Source organism: Otolemur garnettii, unplaced genomic scaffold, assembly GCF_000181295.1.
Source record: "Otolemur garnettii isolate 467f Iridium unplaced genomic scaffold, OtoGar3 scaffold00062, whole genome shotgun sequence".
In the NCBI taxonomy this organism is placed as follows: Eukaryota; Metazoa; Chordata; class Mammalia; order Primates; family Galagidae; genus Otolemur; species Otolemur garnettii.
This window is the reverse complement of record NW_003852457.1, coordinates 10,109,774-10,131,915: the sequence shown is the minus strand read 5'-3', so window position 1 is coordinate 10,131,915 and position 22,142 is coordinate 10,109,774. Positions and strand designations below refer to the sequence as shown.

Here is a 22,142-nt window from a genome sequence, read left to right as displayed (position 1 = left end):
ATTTGAATTAGCTCACTCACAGTGGAACTGGGATCCTGAGATCCACCTGCCTGCAGTTCAGATGGGCAAGAGGTCAAACAAGTTACTGCCTGCCTCATTGTCAAAGTGTGACCACGCTGCTCAGAAACAAAATGTTGCAGGCCCAAGTTAGTGGTACACTGTGCATGCTGCCCCTAAAGGCCCCAGGGCAATGCTGTGGTCTGTCTTCTCCCGCCTTCTGTTGCCTTCCTGGCTCCTGTCACTTTGCCGACAGGTGTGCCTGACCAGGAAGTCTCCCTGGCCCACAGACTGGCCCAGGGTGGCCAGGACGGGCCAGACTCTAGTTGAGCTATGTATAGCTATAGTGCTGGGTGGACCCCCTTCCCCGCCATGCTGGACATGCACGGGCAGAGGGAATCCCAACCAAGGGCCCTGCAGTTAGTAGAGGGGCTTGGAGAGCTCATCTGCCATGTGCCAGTGCCAGTGTGGGGGCACAGGCTTGGCAGGCAGAGTGGGAAGATCTACAGCCAAGGCTCCAAGGAGGCTGCAGGCACAGTGACGCTGACCCCACTGTCCCACAGTCCCCTTTGCCCTGATGGCATGTTGTTTAGGCTGTGACACAGAATGCCCTGATAGAATGAGCTCTAGGTTCCTGGAAATGATGTGTGAGGTGGACGTGGTCAATTCTCCAAAACCTACACTGACTGTAACCTACCAGGACATTAGGCTACAAGGAGTGGAGGATCTGCTGGCCATGGGCATGTGTCCAGCAAGTTCTTCTGGAGGGGCGTGGCTGTTGCCGACAGGAGTCAGACCTCGTTGAACTATGGAAAGGTCTAAGCATCAGGCCATATGCCCTGCAGGGCCACCTGGAGCGGTGTTGTGCTGCTCCACACAGTGTCCACAGCATGGGCTGAGGTGGGTGCAGGAGCCCCACAGCAGTGAGGTGAGAGGGGCTGCAGTGCATCAGGCCGCTTCCCCCTTTCCTCTGTGTGCCCTTAAGGTGGAGAGGAAGTGTGGAGCTGTGGTTCTGACAAATGATGCTGAAGCACAGCACGTGCCCGCTTCTCAGGTAACACCCAGCACCAGAGGCTGCAGGCCGCTCCAAGGAGGTTGCTGGCCAGGTTGTGCACAGTCTGCCTGCTCCCCATGCTGGGAGCCAGGAGTTGTAGTCATGCCTCCTCCCCCTTCCTCCACCAGTCCCACTTGGTCCCACATCACTCTCACCTTCCTCCCCACGTGGCCCTGGCCATCCACGGAACCCCCAGCTTAACTGCTTGCCCCTGGGACATAGGTACATCTCAGTGCTGAGCTTCCATGCTGTGGCCATCAGGAGTGGTGTGGACAAGTCCAGTATCCAAGCATCACTTAACCCCCAATTTGTACTTCTATCAAATGCACAGCTGACTTCAGGCCGTAATAAATGCAAGAGAATGCCAGCAGGTCCCTGCAGAGGATAGGTGCCCCAGTGAGGGACCCAGCCTGTCCTCACCTTCCTCCCATGGGCTGAGACCCACTCATGCAGGCCAGGACAGAGCCCCAGGTGGAACTTCAGGCCCCTCTTGGGAGCTTTGCCACCCCAGGAGAGCTGCTGACCCACTCTGAGCCTGACAGAGGAACAGCCTCCAGAGCCAGATGCCATGTCAACCAGGGTCAACACTCGTCTTTGTACAGGCAGCCCTGAGGAAATATCCTGACAGCTCTTCCCAGAGCCTCAGTTTCCTTGTCTGTTAAATGGAGTAACAGTCAATGTGGGGGTGAAGTGAGGAGGTGAGGGATGTCTCAGCTTCTGGGGACTCTCCACCTCCCAGGGGGTTCATTTCACAGCCAGAACACCACTCTGGGCCCAGGGGCTGTTTGTGGACAATCCTTGCACTGAGAATGAGTCATATTTTTAAAAGGCTTTTTAGAGAAAGAAGGATGGAGAAATGATGACACACAGAGACTGTGTGGCCTCCCCAGCCTGAAACTGTCGCTCTCCTGCCCTTTCCAAGGAGGCCTTTAGGCCGGGCTTTGTTGATGTGGAGACTGGAAAGGAGGAAAGAGCAATGATAAAAATGAAGGAGGAAACCGACAACTCTCCCAGGGAACTGGGACTGGTGCTTCCCCTCCATGGGACAGCAGCACCTCTCAGGACCACTCCTTCACCGCACTCAGCGTGATGCACCGCTGGGTGTGTCACGGGCTCCTGGTTCCAAGTAACCCTAGAGGCTGAGGTCTTGAGGTCTTGGAGTCTCAGAGACCTGTTTTGGAGGGACAGAGAGGGCCTAGAAGGGAGGTGGACTGTGCCAGGGTGGACTCCTGCGGGGCTGCTGTGGGATGTAAGCACAGAAGTAGGGTGCGGCCAGCCTTCTGACCATGCAGGATTACCTGCCCCCTCCTGCTGTCCCCTCCCAACACCGCCACCCAAGACCTTGTCTCATTCCTTTCTCACACAGCTTCCCCTGCAGAGGTGCCTCAGCTGCACGTGTGCTGGGAGAGTGTGATGGTTTTCCTCAAACTTGCTTCCCTCTACCTCAAGGAGGGACACTACCATCCTCAAGGCCCCTAAACTGAGACCCTGCATCTTCCCATACTCTGGCCCCTGCGGAATCCCCCTGAAGACACCCCCGAGGCTCCCTAGCTCAGCGCCTGCCCTTGTCTCTTCTCAGCACCCCAGGTACAGTATCCTGGGAGGAGCCCTGCGTACAAGTGTGTGTCTATGTGCTGTCTGGGAGCCCATGGGAGGAAGCTGAGGGCAGGCTGTGTCCCCCCTGGGGCACCTGTCCTCTGCAGGGACCTGCTGGCATTCTCCTGCATGTTTCTTCCACACCTACACCACGAAGCACACAGACACACGCCTATACAGAGGGGTGCTGCTCACTCTCAGGCCATCTGTCATGTTCATTCTCTCTCCATGCCACCTATTCACCAACCAGACTAATTCCCACTGTCTCTGTCATGGAACATTGCTTATATGTCTGGCTACCCTGTACTCCCAAACTTCTAGGTCCTAGAGGGCTGGAGTTGGGTGCCTGTGACTTCCAGATCCTCGTGGCCCACAGGTAGGGCTTGCACATGCTGCTTTCTTCTTGGGTGGGCCATGTGGCCCACATCAGTAGCAATACACAGTGAACAGTCTGACACGTACAACACAGGGCACCTGAAAAGACCACATGGCGAACTCTAGTGCCCCAGGGGCCTCAGATCCACACCGATGGCTGGGAAGAGGACGCAGCTGCCGGGTGTCTGGCTGTGAACTCCCAGGGGCATATGCCAGGCTGAGCCTCAGATAGCTGTCCTGCTCATATTTGCACCCTTAGGAATTCTTTCTCTCTGCTATTTGGAGAGGTCAGAGGGTCAGCTCCATTTCATCTGAATATGGGGTAGCCTCACACGTCAGCTTTCTGCTGGGCGAGGGAAGCTATTCAGGCCAACTCCACTATTAAAATCCAGATACTTGCTTTTCAAGGTTATTGGATCAAATGGGAAATGATTACTTAATTTTAGAAGAATTTCCTCATAACCAAAAATATAGAAAAATAAAAAGCAAGTGGCAGAGTAGTCAGCAAACTGCCTGTGGGTGCTTGGTGGGCGCAGCTTGGGAGCACCAAGTCTATCAGCATGGGCAGCTTTGCCATATAAGGAGCAGCCCATGCTCCCAGAGGCATAAAGCGGCAGAGGCTTATATCTCACGCTGCATGTGTCCTGGGCAGGGGGCTCAGCTACAGTATCCTCACCTCAGGGACACCAGCAAACACCTGAGGGACAAGTATGGCTCACTGACTGCTTTGGTAAATAAAGCTTTATTGGGACATGGCTGCACTTAGCCATTTATATGTCATCTGTAGCTATTTATAGGGCACAACAGAGGTGTTGATTACTTGTGACAGATCATATGACCTGCAAAGCCTGGGACATTTGTCATGTACTTTGTAGAGAAAGAACACTGCCGGGCCCTGGTGTTTCCAGTGACCGTGGAATGTCTCCAATGACCATGGCAGGGGCAGAATTGTGGCACCCAGTGCAGTGGCCCCTAGAGGCTCCTACATACAGGGACGTGTGTCACCTCTGCTCACTATTCATTGGTCACACCTGTCCTCCAGCCCTGCCCTACTTGAAGGGGAGGACAAGGCAGGTGCTGGGCAGCAGACCCCAGGATGCCACTTCCCTGGAGCTTTTGCTGGACAAGCTGTGCTACTGAGCACAGAGGTTGGGAACCTAGCCGGGTCGGAGCTGCTGTCTGCACGGACAGCATTGGAGGAGCCAAGGCCTTTCTACACGTTGCTCTACTGGATGTGCCTGTGCTGCCATGTAGCACCTGCTGGTTCTGTAGGCCACGTGCTCTGGTCTGGGGGGCTCCTGGCTGGGCCTGGTGTGGGGTCTGGTAGAGGCTGACCCCCATCCAGCCAGAACAAGTGCTTCAGCAGCCCTGGCTAGAGAGGCTGATGGCTTACAGATCACCTCCGAATAAGCAACCCCTGGAGATTAGGAAGATGCCCTTTAAATCAATGGAAGGGGAAGCATTTGAAATTCAGCAGGGAGAACATCAAAAGAGAACATTTCTCAAGTGTCTCCGTGTCTGAGAAGTAAATGAGGAGAGCTCCTCGTGGAAGCTTCCAGGCATCTTTAAAATGCATCACCACCTGCTATTTGTCTCAGTGCAGCTCTGCTTTTTGGCTGGGTCTTATCTGTGTCACAGGACAGACAGACACTCTAAGCAGGAGGAAGTGCCAGGGAAGAACTGAAGAACTGAAACAGGACACCGGCAGCAGACTGTGGGGCCGTCGGCAGCCTGTCGGCTGTGCAGCCTCCGGCTCCGGCATTCACCTGCAGAGTGCGAGCTGCCTGCATGGCAGAGCACCTGGGCTTATTTTTAACATTTTCAGAAAGTTATGAATTTAATTACATGCCTTATAAGGAGGCAAAAAAATACCAAGGGAACATGGGACGAATACTAAAAATACCTCGTTGTGAGAATCTTGTACAACGAAAACTTTCTTCTGCAAAGCTGGACATACCCATACCTCTGTGACTTACCAGCCCTAGCCTTCGAGTGGCCTTGAGGACACCCTGGCTGCCTGTGACCTAGCATCCTGATGACTTTTATCGAACTTGTCACCCACAGTGTCAGGTGCTGGCAGCATTTCTTTTATTGCCCTCTTGAGACAGGAACCATAGTCACAGGTTTCTGCTGTGCCTCTGGGCTGTTTGCTGGCAGACAATGGAGGGATATGACAGGGGAGGCCCCTGGAGTCCCTTTGGCTCTTGGCAAGTGCCTGAAGCTCTGAGTGGCACAGGCTGCCCTGGCAGTGCTAAGGGAGCAGCTCCCTTGGTCCTTTGGTGGCTCCCAAATTAGAGCTGCATCTAGTGGGGAGTACATGGGGGTTGGGGCTATTCATGGTCCCCTGCATGTCTAGGCCCCTAGAGCCCACTAGGCATCAAGTACGTAATCCACACCATAGAGGGGGAAGGGAGGAAGGGCCATCGATAAGCACCGTCTGTGTCTTCTCCAGCCTCTAGTGTAAAAGTGCAGGCTGTTCCATGGAGGACCCCAGATGCCATCTGGACAGCCTTCCCGGACACTATGCCCTCCAGGAGCTCACATGACCCTGTCCCATGTGGCCATCCACACAACCAGCCTGAGGCACAGGGTGCACCCTGGACCCCACCCACAGTGCTCTCAGATGGATAGACAGAAGGATGGACTCACTGAACAAGAAAGGATGTTTCAAAGCCTACCCACCTGCAGCCTCTCCCTACAAAGGTGGCATTTTCTGTTGGAATCCTTGGGTGCTTATGAATCTTGCGACTTTTGTGCAATGCAGATGAAACACTGTTGGTCTTAGGGATCACACAGGGAAGAGGGTCCACAGTATCTACTGAAACAGCTTCCCACTGTCAGAAGCCAGCAAGCAAACTGGCTCCTGTACATGGGAAAGAGAGCTGAGAAGGGAAAGTAGTGGATGGATACCACCCATGCCTCTTCCTGGTAGAAAAAGTTTCCAGGGAAAGATCTGTTGGGTCAGAGCTGAAACTTGCAAAGCCCCGGGCAGGTGAGACTCAGTCTTGTACCTCCCTTTGTAGACCTCCTATTCTCTCATCAACATTTCGAGATTTCCCTTCCTTAGTTTTGTGGCCAGTCTTCCCATATTCCACACCACTTTTTTGGCCCATTATCCTTAATTATGTCATGGGGATGCTTTAACACACTATGCCACAGCTATAGCTTTTGGTCCCCATTTCTGGCCGAGCAAAACAAGCTTGGGCAGAAACTGGAGGTTCATTCTCTTGGCACACACACCTAGATGGCAGAGAAGGGAAAATAGTAAATATTTCAGCCTTTGTGGCCCACGTGACTTAGCTCCACCTGCAGGGTCAAAGCAACCAGAGGCAGCAGTGAACGGTGACATGGCTGGCTGTTAGGGAGATTTAATTCACAGCAGCAGAAACAAAAGCCAAGATGCTGGGCCAGATCTGACCTGTGGGTGAGGATTAAGTGACCCGTGGAAGAGGTGCTGGCAGGTGGGCAGCAGTGGGAGTGCGTGTTAGCCTCCATCTCCCAGGGTGAGCAGGGACAGTGGAAGCTGTGTAGGCAGCAGGCACAGCAGCCGCCTGGGCTCTGGCTGCACACGCTGGTTGCTGTTCTTTGCAGAATTGCACAGAAGAATCAGACCATAAATGTTTTATTCTAGAGTTTTTTCGGGAAGCAGGTTCATGAAGGTCTGATTTACACCATGCGTGATGGAGTGGTAGCAAGTGATGAATAATACATACTCATTGCACTGCTCCTTGGGGTGATGACAGTGTCTTCTGGACTCATTAAAATTAAAATAAGATGTTCCTTCTCAGGTCTTCGTCTGTGCTGTGGTGTCACAGGAAGCAGCTCAGAGCACCCCTCCAGCCTTTCAGACCACAGATACCCCCCTTTTCCCTTCTAGTGACTCTAATGGGAAACTAGCACAGTCTGGCTCCCACCAGACTAGCGTTTGGTTACAACTCACCAATTCAGAACTGGGGGACTGTGGGTGCAGCGCCACAGCCAGAGCTGGTGCTCCCCATCAGGGATGGCTCGAGTTTCATACACCACCATCATGACTGAGCACTGGATCTTACTGACCAGCAGCTGCAGGGGTGTATGTCCACTTGGCCTGTGGGCCCTGTACCAGGGAGGGATGTGTGGACCAAGGCACCTGCCTGGCATGGCTCCCTGCACCAGGGAGCAGCATCACTGGCACCCTTTCCCTTCACTTTCACACCATGTGAGTTCCCAAGGTGGGGACCCTCTCCAACCCATGACCCTGCAGTGCTGGGTTCATGTTAAATGCCCTGGGCTGTGGTGGGAGCTTTAGGTCCTGTGGATTGCTTTAATCATTACTCTGAGGACCAGGCCACTGCATCTACGCAGCTCCACTGAACGTGTGTGTCCACCTACTCTGGCTGAATCCTAGCATGTGTCTGTTACGGGGTTACTTAAAGAGCACGATGCAGACCTACCTTATTACAGTCAGAGACCTCTCCTGGGAATGGACTGACAGCTCAGCTTCCTGGTAGACAGGGCTGATTGAGCTTTGAAGGTGGAGCAGAGATGTCTGTTGGGTGATTTGGAGGCAGGACAAACATCTGTCAAGGGCTTGGTTCCCAATTAATTCTATTCAAAAGCACCCAGAGCCCCTTCTCCTTTCTTGTTTTTATCACTGCCTGACTCCCTCACTCCTGCCACATCTTTGCTAATCCCTTGAGGCCTAGAATCCTTGAAAATTAAGCCATTAAAAATCAAAGCAGTGTCAGAGAGGTGGAGGGGGTAGCAGGAGGCCAGGCCCATATGTGGTCTGAACCCTTGAACCCTGGTGTCATAGTCAACAGATCTCAAACCACCCTTCTCTTACCCTGCACGTGCTGTTCTGTATGAGTATCTTAGGAAGAGGAGCAGTGGGTCAGGGCATGCAAGTTCATCCTGACAGCACCTGCAGTTTCTAATCACAGCTCTTTAGGGGCACAGCTGCTTTCTCCCCACAGTGGCTGCCAAGTGTGACCACCAGCTGGCTCCCCTCGGCCCATCAGCAGGCCCCAACACAGCTGGTTAGTAGGAGGACCCCAAGTTACTCCTCACCCGCACCTGCAGTCCCAAGATAAAGACCAAATCAGAAGGGGACAACTGGCCCTATGTGCTCAGGAGGCCACGGCTGCCCAATTCATTGCACTTTGAGTTTCACAACCCAGGGCAGAGCCCGGCTGGACACTGCCACCTGTGTAGCAGAACACCCCTCCATGCCCTCAATGGGGCTCCACACTGCCCTGCACGCAGGGAGGCCAGCTGCACAGACCTGTGCTCGCTGAGTGTCAGTTTTAGATAATGTTCCATCTTGACCTTTGGGAGGAAAATCATTTCCCCAAGTATGACTCTCTCCACTCCTCCCCTCCAGCTATCATGCCAGTTGCCAAGGGCCAGGGCTGTCTACTTGCCTGGAGAACCTGCAGGCAGCTAGCTCTCCCTTCCCTTTTCTCCCTTCCCTTCTCTGCCTGTCATAGCCCCTCACCCCCAGAGGAGGCATAGCACTGGCACCTTTCCCAGCTGGAGCCTCAGTGGCCAACCCCCACCTACCTGCTGCCACATAGCCCAGCCTGGCCCTGGTCACCTGGCTCCAGTATCTGCTGGAATTCCTATCCTATCCTTTATTGGGGGTCTACAAGGGATCCTCCAGGGACGGAGGAGACCACTGGCTCCCTAGCCTTGGAGGCTGATGCACTCTGCTGCAGCTCCCCATATCCTGTGAGGCTTCTTGGGGCTGCCTGAGCAGCCCCATAAACCAGGAGGCTCAGAGCAATAGGAAGTTGTTCTCTCACAGCTCTGGAGGCCAAAGCCTGAAATCCAAGTGTTGGCAGAGCTGGCTCCCTCCTGAGGGTGAGGTGGTCTGTGCAGTCCTCTCTTGTAACTTCTAGTGGCAGCCAGAAATTCTTGGCACCACACAGATACTTCGCACCCACATCCACTCTGCTGCTGTGTGGCCAGCCTCCCTCTGCATGCCTGTCCTCCCCTCTGTGTCTCATGAGGACACTCATCTTTAGATTTAGGGCTCTCTCTGAACAAGGATACTCTCTTCTCCTTGTTCTATCTATAAAGACCCCATTCCTGACAAGGCCACATCCCCAGATGCCAGAGGCTAGGACTTGACACAGGTCAACCCATAGTGCCATCTAATATTTTGAACAGGAAGCCAGGATGGCTGCCTGAGGGCAGGGCCAGGGAGAACAGGGGCTGGGTCATGATTATCTGTGCAAGAGTCTCCTTGGCAGGATCTTGGTGCTGCCCAGATCCTACCATTGGCCCTTAACTGCCTCCCCAGGGAGCCCTGCCCACACCTGGTGAGACCACTCCCCAGGTGAGCTCTGAGCACTTCAGGACCTGGTGGGGGTGGCTGTGCCTTGCAAACCCAGGCCCCTACAACCTACCTCTCTGTCCACTGCCAAAGGACCTGTTTTCTTTAGAGGTTATTCATCAGTTCCTGGGGACACCATTTTGGAATAAGCTCACAGCATGAAAGGTTTTGCATGAATGTCCATTTAATAAGAATAATTCATTGAAGTGCGAAGAATAAAATCAGCCTCCCCACATGACCTTCCCCGGATGCAGGCCGGGGGATGTTTCCCAGAGCTGCTAGGAAGGGGTTCCTGAAATCCCCTGTAGGGACATGTGTCCTTTGCCTCCAGGATCCCTCCTGTGGGCTGAAAAGATGTTTTAATAACCCAGACAAGCAAAACCTGCACGTTTTGGAGGCAATGGCCAGGCAGCCCCCAACAAGCCTCTTGTCCTCACTGCTGTCTCCTCTTGTCTGTTTCCAGGACTCCTCCACCTCGGCCGGATCTGCCCCCATGGCCATCCCGAGGGCTGCTGTCATGGCCGGAGAACAGGGCACGCCTCCCAAGGTCCAGCTGCCCCTCAACGTGTGAGCTGCCCTTCGTGTCTGCTGGGTCCCCCACCTGTGGTGCCTCCCTCCCACCCGCGCTAGCACACACGGGTGGTTTCTTAGGGCTCTTCCACCTCTTACTAGCCAGACAAGGTGTTAATGCAGGTCCTTTGATATCACTGTCCCCAGGATATTTCTTTTAAGCAGGGGAATGTTCAAAATACCTGGCAGCAGGCACCAGTCAGGAGAGGAGCCAGCCTCAGCTTGGAGCAGGCCCCAGCCCCCTTGAGCTGGTCTGGGGGTGGCCTTGGGAAGAGAAGAGGAGGGCAGAGCAGGAGTGGCCTGGGGATCTCAGGGGACAGTCACTAGTTACCAACAACTTAGAAGTAGCTCAGCACGTCAGCTACCGTCACAGATGTACCAGTGCCTGTCAGTTGCATCTTGTCCCTGAATATAGCCAGATGAGTCAGTGCTAGGAAGTGAGGTCTTTATCTTGTTTAGAAAATCTACTCAGTTAAATTATAGCTCTGAAAAGATACGTTTAGTTTAAAAATTCCCCATTTAAATAGTGTTCTGAAGAATTAGATCGCCTCTGCTCTTGTGTTTGGCAGAGTTGTCACTCGAACGGATGTTTTAAGGTGGAGCTTATGAATTTGGCAAGCAATACGGCGAATACAGAAGGTTCTACCTTTCAGAGGTCAGAGGGACACTCAGAGCCTGTGCTGTTGCAGAACGGGATGTAGGTCAAGGAAAAAAATTCTTTTTAAAAGCAATTTGCTAAGCCTCAAAAGGTCTCTTGGAAGTAGCTTAACTGCTACATGGCCACCCACCTCTTTAAGCCATGTGGAAACTTTAGCCTTTATCTGGAGTGGACAGCAGAGCTCCCAACATCCTCCACTGTGATTAACACCTTAACTAAAGGAATTTAAAATTTACCTATTTTTCACCAAGCTTTCTGGAGGGATCATAGTGAAAAAGGAGCTAAATTTCTGATGTCCTGAGGTGGATATTCAAGTTTTCATTAACACTGGGCAGAGATACTGTTCTCTGACCTTGTTTCTGGGTTAGCTCAGGCCACTTCACCCAAAGCTGGGGGATAGGTGTGCCAGGTTTTCTCTTCTTAAGAGCTAGGTGAGGATGCTAGCTGAGGAAGGGGTCCTGAGTCCTCAGTGCTGGCCCTGGTGGAACACTCCAGACAAAAGGCAGGACAGGGCCAGGGCGCCAAGGTCGTAAGCTCTTCAAGGCGAGGTCTGGATGTGTTCAGTGTTGGGGTCCTTTGACCAGCCAAATGTCTATGCATGGGCTGTCAGTAACTGTCGCTCAGTCTGCAAGACCCAAGGTTCCCCCTTCATGGGATGGGTAGAGCTCAGGGTCAGCCTCCCACTAGAAGGCCACTCTCTGTCTTAGAGACCCAGAAGGTAACACAGTTGTAAGAGTGTAACTGTTCTGAGTACATTTTGGAGGCTTCAGCTGTGGACAGGGCCCCATGTCCTGCATGCCTTTTGAATCTGCCAAGGGGGTTAGGGACAAGAACAAGGATGAAGAGTGACAAGGTCACTGTGACCCTAGCCCCCTATTCCCTTCATCTTGGCCTTACCCCCAGGGGTGGCTGTCTCCCTGTCTCCACTTAGCTTGAGATCTTCATCTAGGTAAAAGGTAAAGCAGACTTAGTTTTAGATACTGTGCTAAGGATGACAAGGATTTGGGTAGGAATGTGTCTGCAGGTGACACACTGCTTGTCTAAGCAGCAGAACCGTGGTCAGCATGAGTTCAGTGGTCAAGTTTTGTGGTTCTTCATACAGGCATGTGGTGAGTAACATCACATACATTACAGCAACATGCATGGTCCATTTTGAAAACGTGCCATCTTTAAATTGATCTCCAGGGATGAAAAGATCAGATTGACCTCTTCAGTTTATCCAGTGGGAGATTAGCCTGACCACCCCCCAATCCTTCTTAGCTCTAAGAAGCTAGTGGTCACATGGGAACCAGGGTCAGGTGCCAGGGGTATGATTGTCACTTATCTAATCATTCTTCCCCAAATCCCACCTATAAGTCATGTTCAAAGTCTTTACAAAGGCTCGGCACCTGTGGCTTAAGCGGCTAAGGCGCCAGCCACATACACCTAAGGTGGTGGGTTCGAATCCCCAGCCCGTGCCCGCCAAACAACAATGACGGCTGCAACCAAAAAATGGCCAGGCGTTGTGGCGGGCGCCTGTAGTCCCAGCTACTTGGGAGGCTGAGGCAGGAGACTCGCTTGAGCCCAGGAGTTGGAGGTTGCTGTGAGCATGATGCCATGGCACTCTACCCAGGGGGATAGCTTGAGACTCCTGTCTCAAAAAAAAAAAAAAAAAAAGTCTTTACAAAAACAATGGTAGCAACAAAAACTGCCCTTCTGCCTGCTGGGGAGTCTGTAGAGGATAATGGCGTCTCGGTGAGGGTCTAGACAGGTCATCTGTGAAGGTCAGCCATGGAGTGACTCAGCAGACCTGCCTCCACTATCCTCATCATGGCACGGCTTTGACCTCTGCAGGCCACATCATGTGCCCTGAGACACGAGCCCTCATGTCTGAGAGACCTGATCCTGCCCAGTCAGCCCAAGGTTGGTAGCAGGATGTCTGTTACTCTTTGCCCCTTTTATCATGTGAGAATCTACTGTGGCACACATTTCCTCATGGCTCGCTGTCCTGAAACACAGAAGGATGTCCATTTGGCCACCAATTGTGAGGCAGCTGCACATCTGCAGAGACGCCACCCACTCCTGCACCTTCCTCTCTACTCCCGCCACATTGGAAAGTCCATACTCTGTCCACCTGCTGTCAGCCCAAGGGCAGAAATGTGAGTGTCTGGTCTGAGAGGCTGTGCTCCTGGGCATAGCCATCCACCCAGAGGGTCTGAAGACCAATGAGAACACCCTGAGTGTGGTGCCTCTGACGTAGGAGGGTTCAGTTCTCACCTCCGCTTCTCAGCTACATCTCAGAGTCACTGGTGGGGATGAAACACCCTAAGAGGCAGAGAGCAGCATAGGGTCACCCAGTGGAGCTCCCCAAGATATCCATCAGCATCTCCAACAGATGGGCAGAGGAAGAAAAGACATATCTCAGTCTGTCTCCTGCCTAGGAGGTGCTGCCTTGGCCAGCATTGGATTTTGTCCCTGGAACTACGGGCAGCAGGACCTCTTGATTGTAAGAGCCTTACTCCAGGGACTGGCTATCAGCTGGCCATCAGAAAATGAAAACTGCCATGACATGTGACTACCCAGACACTGCTGGGGTGGGGGTGGGGGCTGGGAACTACAGAGGGAGAGGTTGACCTACAGATAGGGAAAGGGAAGCCCCAGGAAACAGCAGTCAGTGCCTTTTATCTGCCAGTGCTGGGGCTAAATGGGGGCCCTGGATCAGGTGGTTGACGTTGGTTATGTGAGATGTGTGCGATCTGTCCTCACTGGAAACAACTCCACAGCCTGGCCAAAAAGCCACTGAAACACTCTCAGTGACAACACAGACCCCATAGTATGGAATGCTGGGGAAGGATTGGTGACCAAACCAGGCCCAGTGCAGGAAAGGGATACCTTCCACCACATATTCATAAAACAGGCTGGCTCTGCACCCAGCCTATGGTGGCTGAGTTAGCTGGAGTTTAGCACAACAAGGCCCCATAAAATAAGTCCCCAGCAAGGTTGGGTCAAAGGCCCAAGATGGTGAGCCACAGGGCACCTGCCCCAGAAGTTGACTTGGAGGCCTACAGCCAGTTTACTCAGGCATTTCTACCCCAGTGGTCAGCCCAGTCTTGAAGTTGGCTTTTCCAGGCATTGGCAGTGCTATCTTCAGGGTATTAAGAAGATGTGATCAAGCCTGGGAACCTATGGAGGTCCCCACCTCTATTGCCTACCCCTTCCAGGCAGGTAGGAAAGAGGGAGAGATGAAAGTGGGAAGAACAAAGAATTACCTTGAGAGAATTCTGTAGATAGGGCATAGACCCTGGTGGGTAGAAGATGGATTCCCTTTGAGCCCCCTTAAAGGCCCCAGGAATGTAGTGGCAACAGCAGCAGAGACAGTATAGTCTAGGATGGGTTTCTTAGAAACAGAAGCTGAGATGCAGAGGTCTGTCATGGAGCTCCAGGACACTCTCTGCAGGAAGCGAGGTGCTGAGCTATGTGCTGAAGAGAAGTTGTGCTGGTCCTTGGGGCTCTGGAGCTGAGACAGCCTTTCAGAGGAAAATCCCAGCTGCAGTGAGGTAGGGCTGGTGCTATAACCAAGGGAAGTTCCCAGTGAGGACACCTGGTCCAGTGTGGGGCTTCAGCCCTGAATGCAAAAGATATACTGGCAAACCTCATTTTATTGTACTTTGCAGTTAATGTGTTTTTTACGAATTGAAGGTTTGTGGAAATCCAGCGTCAAGCAAGTCTAGTGGGGCTATTTTTCCAATAGTAAGTGCTCCCTTCCTCTCTGTGTGTCACATTTAGTAATTCCTATAATATTTGAGATTAGGAGGGAGGGGGCAGAGCAAGATGGTGGAATACAAACTTCCAATGACCATCCTCCTCACAAAACATCAAATTCAACAACTCTCTATGCAAGTAGTCACCTTTGGAAGAACCAGTAATCAGGTGAGCATTCAAACTACCTGATTTTAACATTATACCAAGGAAAGAGGCACTGAAGAGGGCAGAAATGACAGTCTTGCAGTGCCTACACCTCTTCTCCCATCCTCGCACAGCAACTTGTAGCACACCAGGTGGAGATAGAATCTGTGTGCCTGGGGAAGGGGTAGTGAAGTGATTGTGGGGCCTTGCATTGAAACTCAGGGCCTTCCTGGCACAGGGGGACACAGGGCAGGGCAGAATACTGCCAGTGCCTATGGAGAGAGCATTTAGGTCAGCCCAGCCAGAAAGAAATCTTCTGTTCTAAAGTCTAAGTTATGGCTGGCCCCTGCATTAGCTGACAAAAAGCAACCTGAGGCCTGGATTAAAATTATAAAACAGCCAAGCCACAAAGGCTGCAGTTCCTGGACAATACTTGCAGCTCTGCTGGCTCAAAGCCAATGGCCTTGGGATACACATGACCCAGTGAGATACCAGTGGCAGCAGCCAGCCAGTGCCTGTGTCATCCCCTCCCCTAAGTATAGGCGGTGAGGCTCAGACAGAGTCTTCTTCCACTTGGGGAAAGGAAAGGGAAGCACTCAAAGGGCTTTGTTTTGCAACTTGGGTACAGTAAAGTAAAATGAAGTACCAAGCTCAGTCACAGTAAAATGAAGTACCAAGCACACTTATGAGGCTCCAGAGTCAAGGCCTTAGTTCCTGGATACATTTCTGGGCCCACCCTGGGCCAGAAGGAAACATGCTACCCTGGAGGAAAGAACCTAGTCCTTCCAGGATTCACCACCTACTGACTAAAAGCCCTTGGACTTTGAATAAATATCGGAGGTAGCCAGGCAGAAGTCACAGTGGGCTATGGGTAAGACTGGGCTAGCTTCAGGTCCTGGCACTGGTGGCCACAAGAGAGTGCCCATGTCACTCCTTCCCCAACTCCAGCAGCCTAGCACAGAAAGTGGTGGAAGATAGTTAGAGGCTTTGACTGGTAATACAAAGAATTTTGCTGTATCTTACCCAAGTTCGCCAAGGTAATACCACTAGGAGTCTGCAGGAGTCACAGCATTACTGGCCTTGGGGCACAGCCAGTGTCAATGTGGCTGCAGTGACCAAAAATGTAGACCCCAACACTAAATTCCATTAGAGTATCTGGAAAGCCTTCTTAAGGACAGGTTCAAACAAGCCCAAACTGTGAAGATTAAAATAAATACCTAACTCTTCAATGCCTAGACATTGATGAACATCCATAAGCATCAGGAACATCCAGGAAGATATGACCCCCACCAAACAGCAACCAGTCCTGAAGGAGTGGAGATAGCTAACCTTTCAGGCAACTAATTCAAAGTAGCTGCCCTGCAGAAGCTCAGTGAACTTCAGGACAACACAGAGAAGGAATTCAGAAGTCTATCAGATAAATTTAACGAAGAAATTGAAATAATTTTTAAAAATAAGCTGAAATTCTGGAGCTTAAGAATTCAGTTGACAGAGAGAAGAAATGCATCAACATCTTTTAACAGAATTGATTGAGCAGAAGAAAGAGTTAGGGAGCTTGAAGACAGCCTATTTGAAAATATACAGAAGAGAAAAAAGAATAAGAAAGAGCAAAGCACACCTACAAGATCTAGAAAATACCCTCAAAAGGCAAATCTAAGACTTTTAGATGTAGTAAGGAGGTAGAGAGAAAGAAATTGGGTAGAAAGTTTATTCAAAGAAATAATAACAGAGACTTTCCAAACCCAGAGAAAAATATCAATATTCAGGTATGAGAAGGTCTTTGAACACGAAGCAGATTTAACCCATAAACAGATATCTCAAGGCATTTAATAATCAAGATTCTAAAAGTCATAGATGAAGGAAAGCACCTAAGGGAAGCAAGAAAAAAAGAAAAAATAACATTTATAAAGGAGCTGTGATATATGTGGCACCAGACTTCTCGGGGGAAACCTTACCAACTAGGAAAGAGTGGCATGATGACATATTCAAAGTGCTAAAGGAAAAAAACCTTTACCTTTAGAATATTATATCCTGCAAAAATATCCTTTGAATATGAAGGAGAAATAAAGACTTCCCTCCCCCTGGTGCTCCACAAGACGCTTTGAGATTTTATTAACACCAAACCTATCCCATAAGAAATGCTAAAAGGAGTTCTTCAATATGAAGGAAAAAGACGTTAATGAACGATAATCATCTGAAGGTATACAACTAGCTGGTAATAGTAAATACACAAATACAGGATATGCTGGTACTATAATTGCAATGTGTAAACCACTGATATCTTGGGTTTTTAGGTAGGAAGACTAAAAGACAAACCTATCAAAAATAACTAACAAATAGTATAAAAAGATATGAATGGAAACAACAAAAAGTTAAAAAATGAGTGGGGATGGAGTTAATGGGTAGAATTTCTGTTAGACTTCTCTTTGCTTGTTTGTTTGTAAGCAGAGTTGTCATATGTTTAAAATAATTAGTTATAAATAATTGATATACAAAAAAATTTTAAAGCAAGAAATTAAAACACACTGCCAGAGAAAATCACTTTTAACAAAGGAAGATAGGAAGGAAGAGAGAACCACAAAGCAACCAGAAATAAAAAAAATAGTATGGCAGTAGTAAGTCCTTAGAATCAATAATATTAAATGCTAATGGACTAAACTCTCTAATCAAAAGACATAGATAGGATGGCTGAATGGATTTTAAAAAAGCAAGAGCCAACTATATCTTGTCTTCAAGAAACACTCTTCACCTATAAAGACACATATAGGCTCGGTGCCTGTGGCTCAAGGAGCTAAGGCACCAGCCACATACACCTAAGGTGGCAGGTTCAAATCCAGCCCAGGCCGCCAAACAACAATGATGGCTGCAACCAAAAAAAATAGCCAGGCGTTGTGGCGGGTGCCTGTGGTCCCAGCTACGTAGGAGGCAGAGGCAGGAGACTTGCTTGAGCCCAGGAGTTAGAGGTTGCTATGAGCTGTGATGTCATGGCACTCTACCCAGGGGAACAGCTTGAGGCTCTGTCTCAAAAAAAAAAGACACATATAGACTGAAAATAAAGGGATGGAAAAAGATATTCCATTCAAACAGAAACCAAAAAAAGAATAGGAACAGCTACACTTCCGTAAGATAAAATAGATATAAAGACAAAAACTGTAAAATGAAACAAATTATGTAATGATAAAAGTTTCAATTCATCAACAAGGTATATAATAATTCTAAATATATATGCACCTAACATTGGAGTACACGGGCATATAAGGCAAATAAATATTATCAAAGTTAAAGGGAAAGTGCATTAATGTACATAGTTACCATTCAATAAAAAAAAAAAAAAGCTAAAGGGAAATATAAATCCAATACAGTAATTGTTGGAGTCCTCAACACTCCCCTTTCTGCTTTTTATAGATCATCCAGACAGAAAATCAACAAAAAAAAAGTGGACTTAACTTGCACTACAGACCAAATGGACCTAATAGATATTTACAGGTTTTATCCAGCATCTGCAGAATAGATGTTCTTCTCTTCAGCTTATGGATCATTCTCAAGGATAGACTATATCTTAGTTTATACAAGTCTTTAAAATTTTCTTAAAAATTGAAATCATACCATGTACTTTTTCTGACCACAATGGAACAAAACTAGAAATGAGTAACAAGGGGAACACTGGAAAATATATAAACACATGGAAGATAACCTATATGATTCTGAATGACCAGTAGGTCAATGAGGATATTAAGAAGGAAATTAAAACATGTCTTGAAACAAATGAAAACACAACACAAGTTATAGTAAAAGTAGTAATAGAGGAAAGTTTACAACAAGTAAAGTTTCCACATCAAAAAAGTATAAGAGCTTCAAATAAACAACCTAAAAGTACATCTCAATTAGAAAAACAAGGCAAACCAAACCCAAAATAAGCAGAAAAGAAATAAAGATTAGACCAGAAATAAAATTGAAACAAAAAATATAAGAGTTCACCAATATGAGAAGTTGTTTTTTAAAAAAGATAAATAAAATTGACACATCCTTAGCCAAACTATGAAAAAAGAAAGACGACCCCAAAAAATCAGAGTTGAAAAAGGAGACATTACAGCTGATACTGCAGAAATCCAAAAGAGCCTTAGAGACTACTATGAGCAACCATATGCCAATAAACTGGAAAACCCATAAGAAATAGATAAATTTCGAGACACATACAATCTACCAAGATTAAACGAGGAACAAATCCAAATCCTGAAAATAAGTCTTCCATCAAAGAAAAGCCCAGGACCTGATGGCTTCATTTCTGAATTCTACTAAGCATTCAAAGAAAAATTGATATCAATCTGACTTCATAGTGAATACTCCAAAACTCATTCTATAAGGCTTATATCACCCTGATGCCAAAACCAAAGACACAACAAAAAAGAAAACTATAAGCCAATATCTCTGGTGAACATAGATACCAAAATGCTCAACAAAATAGTAACAAATCTGATTCAACAACACATTCAAAAGGTTGTTAATCATGATCAGATGGGATTCATCCCTGAAATGCAAGGATGTTTCAATATATTTAAATCGATCAATGTGATATATTTCATCAACAGAATGCAGAGAAAAAAACATATGATAATTTCAATTGATTCTGAAAAAACATTCAATAAAATTCAATACCCCTTCATGATAAAAACTCTCAAAAACTAGATATAGAAGGAATTTACCTCAACGTGGTGAAAGCCAGATATGACAGACCTACCGCAAGTATCACACTAAATGGGGAAAAACTGAAAGCCTTTCCTTTAAGATCTGTAACAAGACAAAGATGCACACTTTCACCACTGTTATTCAACATACTCCTGGAAGTTCTAGCTAGAGCAATTAAACAAGAGGACGAAATAAAGGGCATTCAATTTAGAAAGAAAGAAATCAAATTATCTTTGTTTGCCAATGACAGGATCTTATATCTAGAGAAACCCAAAGATTCCTCAAAAAAACTATTAGAACTGATAAAGAAATACAGTAAACTTGCAGGATACAAAATCAGTAGTGTTTTTGCCTTTTGTATATGCCTCAGTAATCTGAGAAAGAAAACCAAGAAAGTAATCCCATTTATAATAACTACAAATAAAATAAAACACCTAAGAATAAACTTAACTAAAGAAGTGAAAGATCTCTGTAATAAAAACTGCAAAACATTGAGGAAAAGAAATTGAAGAAGGCACAAGAAAATGAAAAGATATTCCATGCTCATGAATTGGAAGAATCAACATGGTTAAAATGTCCATACTACCCAAAGCAATCTACAGATGCAATACAATTCCCATCAAAATACCAATGACATTCTTCACAGAAAAAGAAAAAACAATCCTAAAAATTTATATGGAACTTCAAAGACTCAGAATAGCAAAAGAGAACAAAACCGGAGGAATCACATTACCTGACTTCAAATTATACTACAAAGTTGTAGTGTAAGTGCATATAATTATGCTTAGTATTGGCTTAAAAACAGACACCTAGACAATGGAACAGAACAGAGAACCCAGAAGTAAATCTACATATCTGTTTGGAACTTCCTTTGACAAAGTTGTCAAGAATACATAGTGAGGAAAGGATGGTCTCTTTTAATAAATCGTGCTGGAAAGATTGGACATCATATACAAAAGAATGAAAATAAACCCTATCTCTCACTATATAAAGCACAAATCAAAATGTATTAAAGACTTAAGTTTAATACCTAAAACTATGAAACTAAAATAATTCATTGGAAAACACTTCAGAACATTGGTCTAGGCAAGGACTTCTTGAATAATACCCCTGTAGCACAAGCAACCAAAGCAAAATTGGACAAATGAGATCACATCAAGCTATTGATAAAAAGCTTCTGTACAGCAAAGGAGTGATTAGCAAGGGGAAGGGACAACCCAGAGGAATGGGAGGAAATATTTGCAAACTGCCCTTCTGACAAGTAATTAATAACTAGAATGTACAAAGAGTTCTAATAACTCAATAGGAAAAAAAATTCAAATAATTCAATTAAAACGTGGGCAGAAGATCAGAACAGACATTTCTTAAAAGGAGACATAAATAGCCAAAAGGTGTATGAAAAATATCCTCAGCATCAGTACTTGTTGAAGAAATGCAAATTACAGCTACACTGAAGTATCATCTAACCCCAATTAAAATGGCTTTTATCAAAAAAGCAGGCAATGAATACTGGCAAGGATGTAGAGAAAGGGGGACCCTCATGCACTGCTGGTGGGAATGTAAATTAGTGCAACCACCAAGGAGAACTGCATATAGGTTCCTCAAAATACTAAAAATAGAACTACCATATGACCCAGCAATCCCATTGCTGGGAACATATCCAAAGGAGGAAAAATCAGTATATCAAAAAAATACTGCCCTCCCATGTTTATTGTGTCACTATTCATAATGGCCAAAATTTATAATCAACCTAAGTGTCCACCAACAGATAAATGGATAAACTGTGGTACATACATAAAATGGAATATTATATAGCCACAAAAATGAATGAAATCCTGCCATTTTCAACAATATGGATAGAACTAGGGAACATTATGTAAGTGAGAGAAGCCAAGCACAGAAAGACAAATATTGCATGTTCTCATATATGTGGGAGCTAAATATTTTTAAAAATTGATCTCATGGAGAAAAAAGAATAGAATGATGGTTACCAGAGTCTGGGAAGGTTAGCAGGGAGGGGGAAATAAAGTGAGGATGGTTAGAAAGAACAATATTTGATAACACAACAAACTATCATCAACAGTAAGTTAGGGTATACTTTAAGATAACTAAAAGAGTGGAATTAGAATGTTCCTAGCCCAAAGAAATGATAAATGCCTGTAGTGATGCATATCCCAATTACCTGCATTTGAGTAGTTAACATTGAGTATGCTGGTATCAAAACATCACATGTACCCTTTAAAGATATACAACAGTGTTGTACCCATAATAATTGAAAGGAAAAAAGAAAAAATATTTAAAACTTTTTCATTATTATTATATCTGTTATGGTGACCTGTGATCAGTGATCTCTGATGTTACTATTATAATTATTTGGGGCACCACGAACCACACCCAGATAAGATGGCAAACTTAATAAATATTGTGTGCATTCTAACTGCTCCACCAACTGGCCCACCTCTTTCCCTCTCCTTGGGCCTCCTAATTGCCCAAGACACAATTATATTGAAATTTGGCAATTAGTAACTCTACAGTTGCCTCTGAGCGTTCAAATGAAAGGAAGCATTGCATAGCTCATTTTATTTTATTTATTTATTTTTTTGTTTGCAACAGAGTCTCACTATGTCACCCTCGGTAGAGTGCTGTAGAGTGCTGTGGTGTCACAGCTCACAGCAATCTCCAACTTCTGTGCTTAAGCGATTCTCTTGCCTCAGCCTCCCAAGTAGCTAGGACTACAAGTGCCCGCCACAGTGCCCAACTATTTTTTGGTTGTAATTGTCATTGTTCTTTGGCAAGCCCGAGCTGGATTCGAACCTGCCAGCTCTGGTGTATGTGGCTGGTGCCCTAGCTGCTGAGCTCTGGGCGCTGAGCCACATAGCTCATTTTAAATCAAAACTTAGAACTGACTAAGCTAGCGAGGAAGCCATGTCAAAAGCTGAGACAGGCCAAAAACTAGGGCTCTTATGACAAAGCCAAATTGCAAGTGCTATTCTGGTGAACACATG

General features: G+C 47.3%; 1 protein-coding gene across 1 annotated transcript in view; it reads left to right on the top strand.

Annotated features, from left to right (window-relative positions):
* The window catches only part of SH3RF3 (SH3 domain containing ring finger 3), a 321,767-nt gene that overhangs the window by 230,460 nt on the left and 69,165 nt on the right, over positions 1-22,142 (top strand). The window contains 1 exon segment of the mRNA XM_003792894.2: positions 9,802-9,905. Within this exon segment, the coding sequence (XP_003792942.1) occupies positions 9,802-9,905 (104 nt within the window).